Source organism: Pipra filicauda, unplaced genomic scaffold, assembly GCF_003945595.2.
Source record: "Pipra filicauda isolate LSUMZ 115617 unplaced genomic scaffold, ASM394559v2 scaffold169_size1572857_pilon, whole genome shotgun sequence".
In the NCBI taxonomy this organism is placed as follows: domain Eukaryota; kingdom Metazoa; phylum Chordata; class Aves; order Passeriformes; family Pipridae; genus Pipra; species Pipra filicauda.
The window spans coordinates 266,735-287,597 of NW_024104206.1; the positions used below are offsets into that span (position 1 = coordinate 266,735).

General features: G+C 36.7%; 1 protein-coding gene across 1 annotated transcript; it reads left to right on the top strand.

Moving 5' to 3' along the window:
• The first annotated feature begins 8,336 nt into the window (after positions 1 to 8,336).
• Positions 8,337 to 19,242, top strand: LOC120322918 (cytosolic beta-glucosidase-like). Its single transcript, XM_039379484.1, is given in 5 exon segments — positions 8,337 to 8,382; positions 8,727 to 8,789; positions 12,956 to 13,257; positions 18,154 to 18,291; positions 19,108 to 19,242. Coding segments are annotated over 5 exon segments (684 nt in total).
• The last annotated feature ends 1,621 nt before the right edge of the window (positions 19,243 to 20,863 follow it).

The following is a 20,863-nucleotide window of genomic DNA, read 5'->3' on the forward strand; positions in this document are numbered from 1 at the left end:
TATAGAGTCTAAAATGGAAATCTTTTGGTATTCTACTTGTGGAAGTGTGATAAAATTTGCATTTTTCCACTGCACTCTGAGGAATTTTGCATTAAGATGTTTAAAAGGAAAAAAAAAATGAATATGTACAGATGAGATCTAAAAATTAAAGATTATTATGACTTTTTATTTTTTTAACTGTTGAAAACTGACACGTTTTTTAGAACCAAGATATTTTGTCAGAATGCAGCATTATGGTATACTGTTTATCAAAAAGATATCCAGAATGACCAAAAAGAAAAAAGGAGAGAAATTTATAAGTTCAGTACTGGATAACCAGTACATGCTGCATAAGACACTCACCTGGTTATTGAGGAATGCACAGTCTAACCTGACTCAGGCTAAACAAGAAATGGATTCTTGAAAATCTTTCATCTAACACCTCTAATAATCATTGGATCTATTCTTCACTGTTTTACACCACAAGTCTGGTCTGCCTTTTTCTTTTCAGTTTCCAATTTGTGTGGGTGGTATGGATCAGAAGTGTCTGAAACATGAGGATTTTGCTGGAAGAAAACAAGATAGCTTTAGTATCTCTAGACACTGAGTGAGGAGTGAATCAAAATTGGGACACCGGTGACTCATGCTTGTCAGCATACCTCTCTTTCCCTATCTATTAAGATTCCTTAAATTTGGACCCAATATAAGCCTTGGAGAAGAAATACACATTACGTAAGCTCAGTGGAGAATTTTTTAATTTTTGGTTGTGTAATCTGCCAAAGATTCAGTCTGCTTTGAGAAAGCTTCAGCCCCTATCAACTTCTTTGCATTAATTGGATTGGACTGTTCCTACAGATATGGAGCAGGCTCCATGCTAGAATTCAGAGGCCCAACAAAACTTTACCTGCCATTTTCCTGCTTCTGCCAAAGGATATATGTTAAAATAAAACAAAGCAAAACCGACACTAAGTTCAGGAATAGAGTCCAGAAGCAGAGTATAAAAATAATTGATAATCAGTAGAGCACAATCCACTGGAGAACTTGGAACTCAGCGTAAAGTTACTCACTCTTTGGCAAGGAAACAAATAATTGAAACAGTGTAAGCTACAGTAATAGTCTACATAAAAGGTAACAGCTTTGTTGCTGCAACTTCTTTCCTTGGTGCAGATTGAGAGAAAATGATGTGGGTAGCAGCACCACCAGTAGACAGATTTTAAATACATTTAATATGCTGCTCTACGTATTCTGCTAAAATAATGATAATTTACAAAATCTGCTTTTCAAAAGCTAGAAAAGAAAAGATTACTTTTGCCCTCTCTACCCCAATCTATGCCATAGATCATGATGTAGTCTTTTATTTACATAAGCACCTATGGTTTTTTCTACAGACCTCCATGGGAATGTGTGAAACCAGAAACGTTTCTAAGAGTTCAGTGTATAATTGCACCCAACATCTACATCCTCACTGCTCTAAATATTGCCTTTGATGCAATATTGATCACTCAGAAGCCAAAAGCTTAAATACAACAACCATTACTAGGTCTATTCACAGGTTCAGTCTGAAAGAGGCAACTAAGAGAGATACAAAGGAGACGGATGCAAAAATAGGCTTGCTTACCCATAAACACTTTTGTTACGTGGTTATAAAAGTCTGGAGTATTTCATCACAAGGGGAAAAATGTGTCTGATTTCACCTACACTATGTGACTGTTCAGTTTACTCTGTGCCAAGCTAAAACATGAGGGAAGATCTAAAGAGCTTAAATGAATGAGATGCTGTATTCATTCATGTGACTTCTTTGGTAAGGAGACAACCTCTAATGATAAAAAAGGCAGTGCTGCACCATTATATCTACCATATCCTTTAATCTTTTTTTTTTTATTTGTGTGTTGAAATCAAGCAAGAGAGAGCTATGCTAAACAGTTGAATCAATTTTTTTCTTCTGATTCTATTAGTTTAGCTTCAGGGTCAGGAACATGTTTTGTGATATTTCCAGAATAACATAATCCTAAGACATCACTGCTCATCTGTAATACTGTTTGGAAGACTAGAGAGAGAGAGAGAGAGATAAAACACAAGTTATTTGAAAAATAACCTGTATTTACTGAATTTCAAATAGATCTTTGAATTACTTTGTCAAATTAAAGTACTGCTGTATTACTTATCTCCCTTTCCAGGTGTAAGGAGTAGTGTTCACTAATATTTTGCAGGATAAAATTTTCCTTTCTTGCAAAAGGAAAAAAATACTTACAAGATAATGGTGTAGCACAAATCTAATATCAGCTACTGTCTCTCATAGTATGCTGCTGCTTAATAGTAGATAGTTCTATACTGCTGATATAGGGAAGTGAATTTTATGTAAATGCACTAATATAATGGGATTTCTTAATCCTGACTGGTGGAAGAAGCTTTTCAAGCATATTTACTAAAGTCATAATCATAGTCAGTGACATGAGAAACAGTATTTCTTTAAGAAAAAGAAAATGAAAGATACAGTTTCAGTGCTATAAAAACTGGTTGCACTATTTCAAGCTAATTCTGAAAAAAATTGTGAGGCTCTGCAGGACTTTATACATATCATTTATACATATCATAAATGTTGAAATAATTTTGTTTTGTCAAGGTATCCCCAATACAAAGTTGGTCTAAGCAAAATCCTTTCCTTGAATGTGTTAAAATAAATAATAATGATAATTAGAAAAAACCAAACCAAAACAACAAAAAAACACCACCAAACCAACAACTTGAAAGGAAAAAAAAAAAAAAAGTAAAATGTTTTAAGAATTTTTCTAGTTTATTAGTGTTTTGGTGAGAAAATCTGCATGAGTGAAAAAAAGAAATGTTTCTGTGATCGTTTAGTTTTAAAACCAGGTTTATCTGATGGTTTTGATTTTTGCTTTATTGTGGTCTTATGCATCTTGCTGGAAGCATTTCCCTTAGTATTAGCATCTGTATTGGGTCTCCTTCAAGTATATCCTCTGGTACCTAATATTATAATTGCACCAGCTTTTCAGGCTTTGCATCAGTTACAACACCAATATCAGTCAATCCATTTATTCAGACATGTATGTCTGAAAACATTAGTTTTCTTTCAAATTTGGTTGGCCCTGGCTAGGGATTTCCACTGATACTGTGCCTATAAGCATTCAAACTTCCCAGCAACGTTTCTACCCACCATGTGATGTGATGAGCGCACACCTCTGCCTTCTGGGAATGCAGTGGTAACAGGGGCTGCTGACATCTTGATGGCATGTGGGGTCAGAAGTAAGAAAATAATTCCTATGCTGGGAAATATGTAAGTTGTGAATGTTAGAATGGGAGAATAATATAGACATGATGTATATAATCTTTCAGCAAAAAAAGCCAAGTAGTATGACAGGTTTCTAAGGGTAAATGTGATTTAGCTGTTAACAAGGGAGAAGTTTCAGAAGCACCAAAGCAATCAGATACTGGGCCTATGTTTTCCAACAAACCAAATTTGACCTCTGGTTTTGTATTCATATGGACACTTAAACGATGTTCCAGTGAGGTAACCCTTGGATAAGGTGCTGGGATTTTGAAGCGTGTGTAGTGATAAAAAATGGGTATACAGGTTTTAAAGCAGAACTTGGTATGTGCAGTGAAGATTCTATGTGCATGATTTTGAAAATTTAGCTGTGTAGTGAAATAACCTACAGATTCATGACATAAATAGAGAAATTATACTGCTTTCAAACATGTGGAAGACTTTGTCTTGTATTTTAAAAATGTTAGTAAGTTCAGTTAAGGATCATTCACATGTGTCTTTCTAACAGTTGCAGTGAATCTGATTAGTTACAGCAGATATTTTCCTGGCAAAATCATATCAACCGAGTTTGCCAGTAGATAGCTCTACAAACATCCTGAAGCTCTCAGTTTCTAGAAAATGTAGACAGCTCTCCCTGAAACATCAGTGAAAGGGTGCTGTCTCATCAAACAGGGTGCATTGAAAGGGATCAGGGATCTACCTATGCTTCTGGTACTCTTTGTATTGTTTTTCATATATACATATCCTCCTTTTTTTATCCTGACATTTTTGCATGATGGCTCATTGTTTTTAAGTTATTCCTCTAGAAGATGAATGATCCAGAAGTGTGGAACGGCAGGACATGCCAAGATATAAATGAATAGAGCACGGTTTTACATGAAAGGGCTTCTGCCAGGTTGTCTACTGAAGTGTGCAAATTTAAATCTGTGGATCAATGCCCTGCTCTCTGCACACTCACTGTTGGGTCACAACATACTGACAGTGACAAACTCCCGAGTGGACAAGCCCACTTAAAAATACTGTATGGAGGCACTCAGCAATAAAGGACAATTGCCTTCACATCCAAGAACTACCAAGGACTTTTGAAGACTGATGACCAATATGGAATATCATTTTAAATACATACCATACATCCTAATGCTGTTGCCATGCTGAATTGCTGAAATAGGCTCTGGTAGAGGGAGTGATGTAACATCAGTTTTACCCTCCATTATAGTTTCTGTAGAATTATTCCCAGCAAGATTAATTTGTGTGAGCTCCTCCACTGCAATTAACTTGCTCACAACTATCTTTAGCTCTCCAAGATATTGTGTACATATATCTGACATTGGAAAGCTTGTAGCAGCTGGCATTACATTGGCAGTTTCCTCAGCAATATCAAAATATTCAAGCTGCATGATGCAATTACCAGAAGCAGTGGGAGAATATTTTATTTCTTCAGTCTCAGGCTTTTTTATGGTCTTTTAGCCAGTGGCTCACTGTTATGTCATTCACTTCATGAAGGACAGCACTGTTATATGGATGGCTTACTTCTAAATTTTCTACGAGGAAAAACTTCCATAGCTGTAAAGTCTCTAACCATCTGACTGATAGTCTGTTTTTCCAGTGCCCATGCTATATGCAGAAGGGAACTGATCGTTGTAGACCTGCTTTAAGATGAGTCATTACTTGTTTACTTTTTCTTTAATGGTTTCGCCCAAATTTCACTGTTTATATCTACTGCTCAGTTACAGATTCTTGCCTAGTTTTCCTGATGTTCTTAATTTTAAATCTCTTCCAGCATTACAGATTTTTACCTGTTACCATCTGTTGATTTTTTACCCAAATATTACTCATCTGTTTTCTAAACTGAATCTCATTGCAATATTCTACCTGTGTTTCTAATTTTCCTGTGAACCCTTGAATTATTTCTCCATTTTCAGCAGCGTGCTCAGCTCCTCCTAGTTTAATAGATCTGCAGATTTCATTAATGTACCATTTACTCCCTCTTCTAGCTCATTATTGAAGCTATTAAATGAGATCAGAAGTAATACTAATCTTTATGTACTGCACTAAATACGTCCCTTCAAAGTTATTGTTTATCATTACCCTTCATTGTTTGTCATCACCCTTCATTTCTGTCAACATGATAGTTCATTTCCAATTTGATTTAAGTTTGGGAACAGAATTTTGACACATTGGAGATGGGAGAAGAAAGGCTAATCAACAATACAGCAGAGGCTTCTAATTAAGGCTCAGTTTAAGTCCTCTGCTGCAGCCACAGTGGAAGGTGGAAACTGTCTCCATAACTTAACTGAGAACACCTTAAGCTCCGTGCTAAAATATCCTAAAGAAAACAGTATACTGCTGAAATTCAGGCATATGACAGTATAGCTTCTGCTCTCTATTCATTAATTTTATATTATTATTAAAAAATAAAGTTTGTATGGCAGACTTCAAAGTGTTTTAGTAAATTTGTTTTCTCAACAGCAGCTCCATTATGTTGCCAGGGAGAGAAGCTAAATTAATGAGTAGCAATTACAAAGAGAAGTCTCAGAAGATATGAATTTCTATCTTTGGTCATTTCAGAGACATAGAGTCTTGCTTCCAAAGAAGCTATATCTTTCTGCTGTTCCTTGCGCAGTGTAAAATTTCAGGAACAAGATTTTAATTTTCACCACCCCTTTAAAGTTCAATTTCTGAACTCTGTAGTAAATACTATTAAACATATTTATGATACATCATTAGGAAACATCAATTCAGTGAGGAAGATCTCCTTTTCTCAAGATACAATTCCTCTGATAATAATTAACCCTCATGACTTAAAATCCAACACAAAGCCTGTTCATCTTTCACCTTAATAAAATATCTAGCATTTTGTAAAGTTAGGTTGCCAACCCTTAGCATCAGGGCCAATTACTCCTACTCTTCATTGAAGTGCCAAAAAAAAAATCTTTGTTCAAATACATTTGGACACCCAGGAACTGCTTGTTTTTTTATTACGAGTACTTGGCTTGAGCTCATTTGGTTACATATAGTCTGTGTCAGTGCAAATGTGAAGACCTTAAACCTAGTCTGGAAAAACTGACTCTAGATAGAACTTACAGGTGTCATAGTTTTATACTTACATGTCATAAACAAAACAATGGGAAAGTGAAATACTGAAATCCAGGTTGGGGCCAGGTTATTTGTTGGATGTAGGGGAAATTGTCAGAAGGTGGGTGCATCCTAGAGGCCATCACATGCAGTGGGTCTGATGGAAATATAATTGTAAGTCCCTCTACTGCAATAAGGAGCAAGTTCATGAATTTAGAAATACAACCAGAAGTGGGATCACAAATGTAGAAATTAGGTTGCCAGAAAAGTTTGAGCTTAGTTGCTATAAGTGCAGCTTCTCTGAATTTTGAAACTCTGCATCTTTCAGTATCTGCCTACTTATCTGACATAACCTTCTATCTCATTACTGTGAATCTGCCTTAACCTCTGAGGCAAATTTTGTTCACTTTTCCCCAGACTGCTTATGGAATATTTTCCTCCTACTCAATCTCTCCTAAAGCCCATCTCTGTCTCTGTTGATTCCTAATAGGGAATCAGCAGTGACACTTTTTAGCCTTGTTTTTATGGTTAAGCATTTTTATAAAACTTTTTATTGGATTTTTATTGCTACTCTCTCCTTTCTGCCCCTCTCCCCCCTATTATTGAGTTACATGTTTATTATATCTATTGTGAAATTGAATTGTATTATTCTGTGGGAAAAGATTTAATGTCACATTTTCAAAGGTGCCTAGTAACATTTAATGATGTAAAAAATAAACATTATTACTCTGGTTCATTAAAACTTATTGATCATGATTTAAGGTGGCTCTGATGAGTTTTACTGTTAACTGTCCTTACCTTGCAGATGAAAGCCTGAGGAGGCTGATTCAACCAGAAAACATTAACTAGTTCATTGCATTGATTTTTGGTCATCTGTATAATACACGTGAAGGATATGTATGTTTGTCTAGACTATGTGTATGTTTGTCTAGACCATGTGTCAGCATGTGTTTTGGGAATAAGTTAGTATGTTGTACCTCATTTCCCCCTTTGTTCCTTTGTATTCAAGGTGCTTTTACCTTTCCTTTGAAAGACACTTGAGAAAATACTTGCCTGCTGTGAAAGCCTGATTTATTTTGCATTGCATCTGCACTGTCTGGTTCTGCAATGTGCATTTTGGAATTAAATCAGCTTCTCTGCATCTGTACAAAGGATTTTTTTTTCCTTAAGAAGTTGACTCTTTTATTGTGCATTTCTGGCAAAAGTATGTGCATTGACTTTATTAGTGGCTTTTCTGTATATGTTAAGGTTTCTTATTTTCACTATCAAAGAAAGTGTCAGTTACATGTAAAATACTTTGCAGAAGTAGGTCCTCACCCAGAAAGATTTCAAAATCAAGAAGTGAGTAAAAAATAAAAAATGCTAGTGGTCGTACATTACAGCCTGCAGTCCAATACGTGCAGATACTGACCTTGGCAAAAGCGGTGCGAATGTAGTGATATAATAAATGGGGGGAAAGCTCCAGTAAGTAAAAAAAAAAATAAATAAAAATTTGCAGTAGTGCCATCTAGTGTGCCAGGTGTTGCAGTTTTCTGGGAGGGGACAGTAAGCTACTTTCAACCCATCTCACTTGTTACCTGACTCTCCTCCTGCTGCTACTCCCTTTTCAGCCCGCTGACAGGAGAGCAGTAACAGCATTGACAGAAGGTAGAGGAAGAGACCTGAGGGCTGTTTTGCAGATGCTGATTCTGGCACACATGCCATAAGGTTGTCATTGCTGCGCTAAAAAAAATGAGCATCCACGGAGTTTTAAAGAAGGAGAAAGATGGCTGTTCTGTCTGTACTCCCATACAAATCTTGCTCTTCTACTCATTGGTTTCCCCTGTGAAACATGTAATGGCTAAAACATCCTTTCTTAGCCACTGCAGGCAAGTTTTTTTGGTGTTGGGAAGGAAAAGAAAAACAATTTTGATGCCAGAAAAGAAGAGGGGTTGCTGGATTTTGAAGCTTACTGGAAGAGGAGGAAATTAGTTTTTGCCTGGTGACTAAAGGAATTATGTTGTGTAGAGGGCCCACAAAGTCCTCTGTGTGGGAGGTAGGAGGTGAGAGGGAAGTGAAGGGAAACAGAGTTCTGTTTTGTGTACTAATGCTTTGTACTAGGAGGAGCCCCTTTACCGTGACCACCCTGGGCTTTTCCACTGCTGCCTTTTCCACTTTCACTAATAACAGACTGAACCTCTCTGCTTTAATCCTGAGATATGCAAGGTGCATGGCTTACCCTTCAGTGTGTGAAGCTGCACAGGGTTTATTTTTGTCTTCACTTTAGAATCTGCTTGTAAAAAGTGGAAGAGCGATCAAGCCAGAAAGCGTTGTCTGCAAATGAAGCCAGCATCTCCACAGCACACATAATGCTGTGTATTCACCTGTCCTCTGCAACTGGTGCCAGAGGATATTGCTTTTCCAGTTGGATTTGCTTGGGGTGCAGCTACAGCAGCATATCAAATTGAAGGTGTCAATTTTTAGCTGTTGAAGTGTTAAGGAAGTTTCAAGTGAACGAAAAGTCTGGATCCAGGAAGGAGAGTGTTTGATCTTTGCCTCGTTATGTAGACACTATATCTGATGCGAATCATGTAGCACTTCTGTTTAAACACTTCTCACTTAAGCAGTAAGAAGAGTGTAAAGGATGTTTCAAATCTCAGAAATGTGGCTAGGTAATGGAAATGGAGGAGGAAGCTAGCTAGTGAAAGTGGGGTGGAAAAAAGCAGATATAAGTAATTTTTCAATTATTTCTTGCATATTTCCTTTCTGTAGAGCTAATTTAAGTAGATTACTATTGGCTATTCTGAGACTGGACAGGAGAATTGCCTCATCAGACAGTGGTACTCATTAGAAATCTTTGGTTAGAAACTCATCTCCAAAGATTATGAAAAACAATGAACCGAGAGGTTAACAGTTGGATCTGTGGAAATCATCCCCCAGGGACATGTGTCATGTTCCCAACTGAATAGGGGGGTTGATAAAGTGATTTGTCCAGCAGAATATGAAAAGGTGCTGCAGGTTAGGGAATGTAAACACATAAACATGTAAACACAGGGACACTCACAGCCATAACCCCTCCAAACTTTATCCTTTCATAAATGTGTCTTTAGAAATCTTCAAAATACATATAGACCTGATTTTCTCATATTATGCCCTGCAGCATACAGGCACTTAAATCCCATTGATTTCCGTACCTAAATGGGAGTTGTAGATCCTAAATTGTCTTTGAGGATGTAGCCTTTAGTTCTTGGTTATTGCTGAAATTGAGAGTACTTGCCCCTGCTCGGTACCTTTTAACGAGCTCAGTTCACTTCACCTAATAGACTGCACAGCTCGCTGTTCCCAGGGAATCAATATTCTGGGCCAGATTCTAACTGGAGTCCTGCAATTCACACAGCTCTACTAACTAATTTTTAAAATGTGAATCGTGTGTGCATATAGAATGACATTATAATTTCCTGCCTTTTGAGTGGCTAGATGTGCAACTTTAATGTTCTCTTAATGTATTTTTAATGAGCTTTCTTAAGACTTCTGAGTGGGGAAAAAATGTTAAAAAAAATAAATCTATAATATGGTCTAGACACTACTCAAATGACCCTTTTCTTGCAGTAAGAAACTCAACAGGGAATTCCTTCTCCTGAAAGCTTTGGAGGCTGTGCAGCTTCCGACTTAGAGGCAGCATGATTGAAGCAATAGTTCTTGTAGAGTCCAAACTCAGTTGCTGCACATATCACAAGATACACAGTGGATGAGGCAAGGGCTGACAGACTACTTTATTTTTTTTACTGTAAGCTATGTATTTATGCACAGCACAACCTTCTCCACTCTGTATATTTCAAAGCGCTAAAAAATCATACCAATTGTACTCTGCATGCTCAAAGTGCAGATTTCAAAGGTTCATGACTCAGTCAAATCAAAATCAATTTGCACCAGAACACTCAAAAGCACTTCTTCTTACTGAGGGCCATTTCTATGCTAAATTTCAACTCTCTGCTTGATTTTTTTTTTTTTTTGAGAGACAGAGGGAAAAGTTGCAGAAAATTCTTATAATGTTAAAAGTGATTTTTCTCACTTCTTTCATATGCCAAATAGTCAAACTGCATTAACAAAATTTCACTTTTTGGTCAGATACCAGACCAAGAAAATTTCACTCCAAGAGGTGAAAACACAACTGAATTAGAAGAAAAGTGTACTTGGAAAAGTGCGTGAAAACTTGCACACTCTGATCAGTAATATTCCTGCTTTACTAGCTGCACTTAAATGGAAAAGCATTCTATTTTGTTCTGTTGTAATAATTGCAGAGAATGGGGAACATGTATCATAATAATTTATATTATTAATTTGATGATGTCATGTGCTGATTTGGTATCTAAGTCTTACCTAAGTGTTTTAAATGTAAAATCAGTTCCTTATCACTGTTCTTTCCTTGCCCCAAAGCACACTAAAACTTCGGTTATGTCTACACTATGAAGTGCTGTGTAGCATGGAGGTTTCTGAGCATACTTAGAGGTGCGAGCTTGGTTCATTGGAGCAGAGAGAGCTCTGTGTAGATGAATTGTGGCTCAGCAGGATGTGTTAGTGTATGTAGAGCTTTCTGTTGCCTTGGCTGAATTCCTTCCTACTCTTTATTTAGGTAGCTCAGATACTCAGGGCTGTACAAAGAGGCTCTTCCAACAGTATGAGGAATGCTTGAAAGTGGGTCTGTTTGCTACAGCCCCAGTCAGGGCTTTGTAGTGGCTAATGACCACTGGAGTAGTACTGTATACTCTGCTGAAAAACAATGCCTTTCCCCCTCCCTCCCATCTCCTTTGCTGGAGGAAGGCAGGCAGGTACTAAGAAATCATTCAGCATCTGCTCTAGATAATGGTTCTTAAATGAAGCTGTGTTAGCTGCCCGTTATGGCAGCTTTTGGCTTTCCTTAACTCCAACCATAGCTAAAAAAGGAGCTGCGTCATATTGATATGGTGCAAAAAGCCTGCTCTTAGAGGCTTCTAAAGTCTAGGTACCACCAAAGAATTACTGTTATTTTTTATTTTCTGCACTTCTCTCAAATTTGTTTATTTCAGTAGTCATGTTTGAAGTCAGATGCAGGATATAGAAAACTTTTAGTACTGTATTTTTCCAAGGAGCATACAGAGAGAGCACAAAGTCTGTGATAAATTCTGAGATTAAGAGAAGCTCAAACTGTCTGGATCTAAAATGTGACCTACTTTGAAGGTTGTCCCATGTAAAATTTAATTTACTGACCAACCAAATGTAGATGTATCAGTGTTCGTGTGCTGCAATAAAATTCTGTAAAGATCATGAAATGTGACAATGATCTTTGAAAAGCTAGGTTATAGAAATGATATTACAGATTTTAGTAACGATTTAAATTAAGTGTCTTCAATATGCTTAACCTTGCATTAAACTTAGATTTAATAAGACAGATGTGTATTAAGTACTGAATATACTTAAGGGAGCAATCTTGCATTGGCAGGGGATGGACTCAATGACCTCCTAATAGTTCTCCTCCATCTCTAATTTCTATGATACTAATTGATTATTAAAACACTTTTATTGAGGATTGATATGTAGCTATTATATAGGTATTAATCTTACAACCCAACTGATATTTAATTTATACATAATTTTAATACACAGTGTCATTTTAGTTTTTAAAGAGTAATCCTGGAACCGTGCATTCACTGGGACTCTGAAAATTCTTGGTGGTAAATGAGGTTGGCCATTTTAAGGTTAATTGCAATTTTATGATTAAATCACACTTTGCAGGGGTTTACGGCGTACAGTAAGTTTACAGAGCTCTCCACATAAAAAAATGAAATATTTTTCTCATCTACAGCATTGCTCTGGAAAGACAAAGAAACTTGTAATAAAAAAGGTGCATTTATTTGGATTAAATACTGTATGTTGTTGAATGTCAGACAAAAACTAAATTTTGAATATTTTAAAGGTAATCTGTTTATCTCAATTTTGGAATTGTGAAGAAATTTCCCAAAACTCTGAAAGTTTTGGGAAAATGGTGCAGTGGTTTTGAGCATTCAAAATTCATTTCTGTGAATGTCTGGCTAAACAAAAAGCAGAAGTTTTGCAGAGTCGTGTTATTAATTCAGCTTGTATATGCCTAGGGCCATGGCTCATAATGGCATTCCTTTCTTTTTAACAAACTGTCAAGCTTTTCAAAGGACATCCTGAAAGCCATAAGTGCCTATTTGTTGGATGTATTTCTCATACCCTAAAGGCTTTCTTTGATATGGACCGATCTTTTACATTTATGGATGGAAGTTGCATTAGAAAATGCCCTTTGTGAAAACCTATAATATCTCAAGAGTGGCAAACATCTGATTTTTGGCTAAGGAACTATGAAGAGTGTTACAACTCTGAATGCTTTTCTAAAACAGGATTTTCAAATTGTTAGTAGCAAGCAAAAATATGAATAATTGCAAAACCTAATGCAAATATGTATTAATGCTTGGAAGTTCCTAGTTAATTTAAAGTAAGGAGCAGGGAGGGAATACTGCTCATTTTGCCCATGGGATTTTAAGGGGTTTGTGCCTACTTTGTGATAAATATTTACATGCAACATATGTCTTTTGATGTCAAAAGTGTAACGACCAAGTTTTGTTCTTCAAGCAGAAGGCTGGAATGCAGATGGAAAGGGCCCTAATGTCTGGGACATATTCACCCATCAGGGAGGAGATCGAGTTTTCAAGAACCAGACTGGTGATGTAGCTTGTGGCAGCTACACTCTGTGGGAGGAAGATTTGAAATGTATCAAACAGCTTGGATTGACTCATTATCGCTTTTCTCTTTCCTGGTCACGTCTGTTACCTGATGGGACGACAGGTTTCATCAACCAGAAAGGCAATTGTTTCTTAAAAATAGAAGGTTGCAGCTTTAATTCAAGGTTATTGCTGCAGTCTGGCATAATTAATCCAGTATGCTATTCTGCAGTGTAGCTTTGAAATTGCAACTTTTTTTCAGAGTAATTATGGGATGATTTTTTTATAGGTTTGCAACAACTTACTAATTAATATTGTAGATCCCCTTGGATAGCACAATCTTTTGGGATAGGATTATTATTATGTTTCCTATGTATCTTTTTGCTTACTCCAGTTTTTTTAATTGTAACTCTAGATCATTTTACTTCATCAGAATGTTTATACTTACAGGGATCCTAGCCATGAGAATATTTTTGGATGACTTACAATAGACAAGTTATCTTATTTGGCAAGTGCTTTAGATAGCTTATCAGTATACTCTAATGTACTGAACTTCAGATTGATTATTTTGCACTGAGGGACATACTTTTCCCAGATATTTTTCTTCAGAAAATTAGAGAGGATTCTTCAGACTCAGATAGGAACTTAGTTCTCTGACAAACAGAAGCCAGACCCTGCTCTGAAGGGTTTTCACTCAGTAGGCAGTGTAAATATGTAAAGGGATACAGCCCATAAATAAGCTGGTCAGATTGCTAGAAGTCAGATATAAAATTTGCTTCACTTCTGATTCATTTATTTTAATTCCATTGGTGGTGACTGGGGGAGATATTAAGGTCACTCACTAGGAAAAGACAGGAAAGGGTAGTTGTTCCTACAGAACACAGGGAATGGAAGAAAGAAGAAATAAAGAGAATTGTGAAGAATAAAAGCAACTGAAGCTGAACCAGCTAGTATGTGAGAATCAAAGTAGTTGGCTGAGGTCTCTTGTATGCTGGGAGGATAATGTTCCAAGGAGAAAAAAATCAAGGTATATTTGAACGAACCTCTGAATCTCACTCCTGCCTCCTACTCTTCTGCATCTCAGTTCTACCAAGAAGATATATATCGTTACACTTCTAGGGTAGTAGTTGCATTGGAAATTCTTTTCATTTCCTGTTTTGAAGATGGAAGGATGAAAGGCTACAAGGGATAGGACTTCTTAGCAAATGCTCTTCAGGTTATCCTTATCTGTACTAGGTGGATACTAGCAGAAGCAATATTTTCCTCCTGAATTTTGGTCATGTAGAGCTTGGTTGTTCAGTAGACAGCAGCCTATCCTCTGCATCCTGCAGATTAAGGTTTTCACCAGAGAGTGGAGGAGCCTTTGTTTCAAGATTTCAGAAAGGGGGGCTGGTAAATCTGCTGTAAACAGACCAACCAGCCATTTTTCCCTCCAGAGCCTGATTGCAAAAACCGTGCCAGTATCCCAGAGAGGCTTGAATGGAAGCCTTTTCTTTGCCACCAAAATTTACAATATATGGCCTGCTTTCACTGGCACAGCTTGCCTTTCCCTAGGAACGCTTTTTGTGGTGTGTTGAATTTAAATTTGGCTGAGTCGTTGTGGTTTCTTTGCTGTACTGATATTCCTTCAGCTGGGGCTGCAGGCACTGTAAAACCCCACCGAGCTCCCGACTGAATGGGCTTTGTTACTTAGTTGTCAGAGTGGGAGATAGCAAGCAGACATTCTGAATGCACTTGGTAAGGAAAGCTAACATTTTGACAAAACTCAGCTTTAATTTCAGAAAATGTTCACTTGATCCCCAGTATAAGCAGTTGCCTGATTAATATTATGAACTTTACATTTAACGAAAGGGCATTGGCGGAACTCCAAGTAGGCCAGATTTCATTAAGCAGGAGTTCACTTCTCTTGTGCAGTGATCTGTTGAAGCAATTGTAACTGCATAGCATGGAAAGGCCATCATCTTCTATATAAACATTTTTACAAAGAGCATGTGAAAAATTAGAAAGCTTAAAGCTATGTCCTTTCAAATAAAATCATTCGCACCAAATGAATCACTACCAATTTCACACCTAAGATGTAGGACATTTGAAAACCTTTAAAACCACTGTTTCTAAGTTAGTGGAGTAAGGGTCTTTTAAAGCAGTGATCTTGTAGATGTATTGTTCCTAAGGCATGTCAGGTTTTAGGTTCAAGCTTACACCAAGTTTTAAAAGTATTTCTGTACAGTTATTTTTACCCTAGAAGGTGCTCTGTGCAGAACAAGTGAGCTGCTAAACATCCCAGCTAAACAGCTGCTAAACATTAGGGGTTGGTGCAGAAGAAAACAGAAGTCGTAGACATGGGAGTACTGAGTCTGTGAGAATTTGATGTTTTACCTCACTTCAGCATGAAGGTGGGGAATCAGGATGGGGAGAGATAATGACAGAAAAGAGAAAAGAACATCCTTCAGTTTCCAGTGACAAAGTGGTCCTTAATATCTCTAATCCCAAAATTTTGCAATATCTCCTCAAAACCCTTATAAATACACTTCCTCTGAAAAATGTTTTCTTCTGTGTTTCTGCTTCTACCTGACCTGCAGATACAGACAGAGAAACTAGATCAGCCAACTGTGGAAGGTATGAGACAACCTGGAAAATTGACTTGACATTCACATTTTTCAGAGATGCAGTTCTATTTCTCCTCATTTCCTATAAAAAGCATAAATCTTTTTCAATGTTGGTGTTTAATTGAGATGTAAAAAATAAATGATAGCTGGTTGCACTTAAATGTTATAAATTGTACTGTATAATTTATAATCTGAAAATCAGAATGAGAAATACTGGTGTCCTCTAGGTAAGCATTCCTCTCAATATGGTAGAATAGGATCCAGTACCAGCAAAGGATTTCTTTTTTCACAGTTTAAGCTTATGTAGTCAAATTTGTAGTTCCACCAGCAAAGAGTTAACACACACCTAGTCCCACTGAAGTCAAACAGGTTCCATTCAAAAGTTACAGTAAGAAGATGTATTTGCTGCTAATTACTCTTGCAAATTGTAAGAATTTTCTTTTCAAAATTTATAATTCTAGTGTATTCTTTTCTCTTTACATGGGTGCGTGCTCAGACACAGGCACGTATTTCCTCAGAATGTGGTTTCTTTGGTGCTGCATTCAGAAGGAAAAGCAAACTACCTGTGAGATTTATTGTGAATTACTTTGTAAACAATCTTATTGAGTCTTGCTGTGCTAAGGGATGTGTAGGCACTTGTTTGTTTAGGACAAGGCACTGTCTAAATCTGGGGTTCATAATTGATTGCTGTTTGGCAGAAGCTATTTGGCAGAAATTCTTAAGATCAATCATTTGAAGTTGGGTTAAGTTGAAGTCTAATATATCCTTTTAGGAAGAAAGTAGTATGGTGTTCTGCGTTGGCATTTTTAAACATCAATACACAGTAAACTGAACTTGAAAATAGCAGGAAATATATGGTAAAAGTATAGAACAAGTTTCCTGCTTTGGATTAAACAAAATCTCTGGTTCAAAAACTGTTAAGAATAATGATCTAAGCCATACATAACCTCCTAAGCATATATTTTATTAACTTCCAACTTAGTCTTCCTCCTCCTCCTCTCTGCTGTGCTTTCAACTTCTGTAGACCTTTCTCAGTTCTGTGTTTCAATACAGCAAGACCTTGGGATACATATTTCATAAGCACCTATGACTTATTAGGATATATGGTAGTCTAAGACTCACAAAAATATTATGAATTTTAGGTTTCTGAGGTTATTAAACACTTTGATATACTTAGCCCAAGTCTCTGAAGCAAAGGCTGACTGATTTCTATATTCCACCAGCATGGTAGAGACCTATTCCTGGCTGGAGCCTCTAAGCTTAACAAATAATAATTCAAGGCCACTGTTGGACTTTTCCAATTACCGCACTAAACCAGACAGTTCAAGTTAAAGAGCAAGTTAATTGATATTCTTTGAACCAGAGCTTATGATATATTTCAATATCTAGTGTTTTCAGAAAGCTTAAAAGCAATACAGTTGTGTTTGGATGTAAGCAAAATTAAAAACACCTATTTGAGAGCTTAAAGTATCCTGATATTTAAACTTACAATGACCTCTCAGCAGCATAAAAATAGTCCTTTAGGAAACATATTCATGTCAGCCACTGCTAAATCTGAACAGAAGGTGAATTCCTTTTAAGCCTCTAGAAATACATCCCTAGTGCTGGCCAACTTTAACAACACATCCAGGAAATTAAAGTTGATCTCTGTCTTAGCAAGAGGGGGCAAGAAAGGTTGGAAGTCATGAGCTTTTAGAGAGGTGAGCTAATTCCTTCTTGCAGTTAGAGGGACCGAGCAGTCTGCAGCAGTGGCAGTGTAAAAGGATGAGAGATGATTTCTTCGATAAACTATTGCCAAGCCATTCAAGTTGATGGCTAAAGAAACCAGTGCCTTAAACTCCATCTAAAATCTACTAGAACACAATGAAAAGCTTTAAATCCCATATAGATCTAATGAGGGAACTGTTGAATTCACACTATTGCAAAATGTTGAATACATGACAGTATCTTTGTCTTGATACTGGCACAATGCTGAAGAATAGAATATTCTAGAGAAAACAGCTAATCCAGCTAACCAAGTTCAAATTATAAAAGATCAGTTTAGTTACCTTGCTGAGTGTGGCATTAAACTCTTTAAAAGACACAGTTCTCAAGGAGAGAAATGCTTTCATTAGAACAAATCTACCTGTAACACTCTCAAGCATCAGGCTTTTTCTAACACGCTTGTATCTTGCACATGCAGTCAGGCTGCCATTCAGGCATTTAAATGAAAGGATTATATTTTCATGTGACCAGCACCCATCAGAATTATTTTTCTCTTGGGGAATTGCTGTCCACTGATCTATTTTGAAAATTTGCATCCTCATTTCATTTTATGTGCCTGGTTGGAAGATTTTGTGTGCTGAGCATTTTTACCAACTCAAGGGTCTTGTAACTGTAGTCAGCATGCAGTTGAGAGGGAATATTTGCATTTTATAAAAGAGAAAATGTGCAGTGAGGTTTCTTTAAATGATAAAATGTAATAAAGTTATTATTAAAGCTTTTTTGTTCCCTTTAATATTTTCAGGAGTCAATTATTAATGCAAAACCATTAATAACCTGGGAAATGGCATCCTGCTCCCTGTATCACTTTGGCTTACCTCAATCCTTAGAAAACAGAGGACACCAGAGATCTGAAAAGATTGTTAAGGCCATTCATATTCATGTAAATTATTGCTTCAGAACATTTGTAGACTGAGTGATCATTACTAATGGGCCTTATGTTGTTGCTATAGGTGGTTGTGAAAAAGGTATAGCCCCAGTATTGGTACCAGATCTTACAAGGCAGATTATAAAGCATAAAAATCACATGTTGATGCAGTTGTGGTAAGGTATTTGGAGAAAAGACTGTGGATTTGTGCCTATAGCTCTGAACTCAGATTGATAGAACCTCTCTGAATTCTGTTGAAGATTTCTGAGGAGCCCATCTGAATGGCATAAGGCATTGTACAAGATATAAATAAACAAGTCACCTTGGGATTCATAATTTAATTTTTGCTCGTTGGCTATAAAGAGTGGGAACCTTAGTGTTTTCCTATTGCCTTTGTACCTGACAGCAATTTTACAGTTCGAAATGACACACCAGTGTTATGTTATCTTTTGAACTCCAGAAATGATCTTTCTGATGCCAGCAGTAAGGCTTTCCTGGCATGCATCTACTCCTGGCAATGGGACATGTGGTGACTGCCAGTACCAAGGGGTTAAGGAGCAGTGACAATAAGCAGATGCTAATGCAGGAAAGATATTTTAGTCTTCTCATTAAAATAAGTCATTTCACTGTCTTCATGGATATTTGCACAGTTTTGCTTTTCCATTGTTAGTCATAAAAGGTCAGTTCATGGAAAATTAAGTTAATAGGGTCAGTGCAATTTGGTGAAAACTAGTTTTAGTTTGTAGCTTAGAAAAGATAGAGGGTAATGCATCTGATTTTATGGGCTTTCTTACATCTGTTCTGAATAAAACTTCTGCTCTCTTGTTCTAGGATACATATAATAACCCTATAATTTACATCACTGAGAATGGATTTTCCCAAAGTGACCCTGCTCTACTTGATGGCAGTCAATGATGGGAGTATTTCAGGCTGATTTTACAGGAAATTTTAAAAGGAGATATTTAAAATTATGAAAGATCAATTGTGCAAACTTAATATAATTTTACTTTGTGCTTATTTTCATTCAGCAATGACCAATGATTCTTGAAGCTAAAACTTCTGTAAATCAGAGTAAAGTGATGTGATTGGAAAAAATGTTTAGCTGAAAGGAAAAAAAATAGTTTTAATGCTATGCCCCACGTCTTGGTGTAGAAACAAATGAAAAGATGCTCCATATATACATAATTTCTAAACTCAGTTTTGTAAGGTCAAGTTCTTCATTGAGCAAAGCAACCACATTCAGACGTGGTTATCATTCATACTTCTCACTGTGAAGAATGTAAAGTTGAGGGGATCTAAAAACCTGACCAATTCCATCTCATTATTCTTGCACAATACAACCTCTCACACACAATGAGGTCTGTGTAACAAATTATTTCTCTACAGGGCCATTAAGTCACTATAACTCAGCTTCTGCCTTCATGTCAAAGTGGTCAAAAGTCTTCGGCACTGATAAAGCTCTGTTTTTAAGCTTTATCTATAGTTTTTATATTGGTCCAATTTCCAATCTTCTAAAAATTCCTTCCTTACCTTCCTTTTGTTGGTAGTATTCTCTAAGGTAATTTACAGAAAGTAGGTCTTCTCACTATGTATCCAGTGAAATGTACTTGAAGATGCCAGTTCATTTAGATAACAGCATCCCTGTTGTATTTGTCCAAAGTGATCACAATCATGAATGTCATATCATAGTTCAATAGTTTTTTGTAGCCATTTTTCCATCTTCATACCTTTTTTTTACTTTTGCTGTTTATATTCTTTATTTTATCCTTACTTTGTTAGAATGTTCACTTAAAAGCTACCTTTCTATCTTCTTCCTTTTTGTTTAAAGTTGCAATTTACACTTGTCATCCATGCCAATTACATTTTTTTCTACAACTAAGTACAAGATGCAAAGGACAATTTTCTGGCACTGAAATCAACTGGTGGGGCCCATTTGTATCTGAAGCAGACAGACCAGTTACCAGCTGTCTTAGGAGAGCACTTCTGAGGCTGTGCCATATCTGACCCTATGTCCGGAAATTAATAGTTGGCATGTGACAGCAGTTTTTTCAAGGAGTTTTACTTATAATTTTGTAGACAAGATATCTGGACTTTCTCTGAAGACGCAAAGAAATGAAAAAACACTGGATTCTCAGTGTTTGATGCAGCGGAATTCATTTACCAAATCTAGTTGTTTTACAATGTTTTACAATGTGCAGTGGCTTATCCTGAGGTAAACATTTAGGGTAGGTCTGATGAATCACACTTTGATGCATTTGTTGATGCTGTTCTCTTCATGCCTAGTAAGGAATGAAGGGAACTAACTTGGAGGTAGATGCTTATTGGGAAACATCAAGAGTTGAGTAAAATTAAGCTTTACCATTCAGTCCAGCAAAGCTTTTAAACACGTATGTGGTCTGACTGTTACTAGTGCAACCTTACCCGAGTTTAGTTACATATGCAGTTCGAAATTAAGTTGGATTGATCTTTATCATTTTATTCACTGAAAAAACATGGTGGAATGCTGGCTGAAACAGGTCCCTCTATGCAAAGATAATTAAATCCATCAGCTGTAAGGCACTCTATGAAGGCATTTCAGTAACATTAT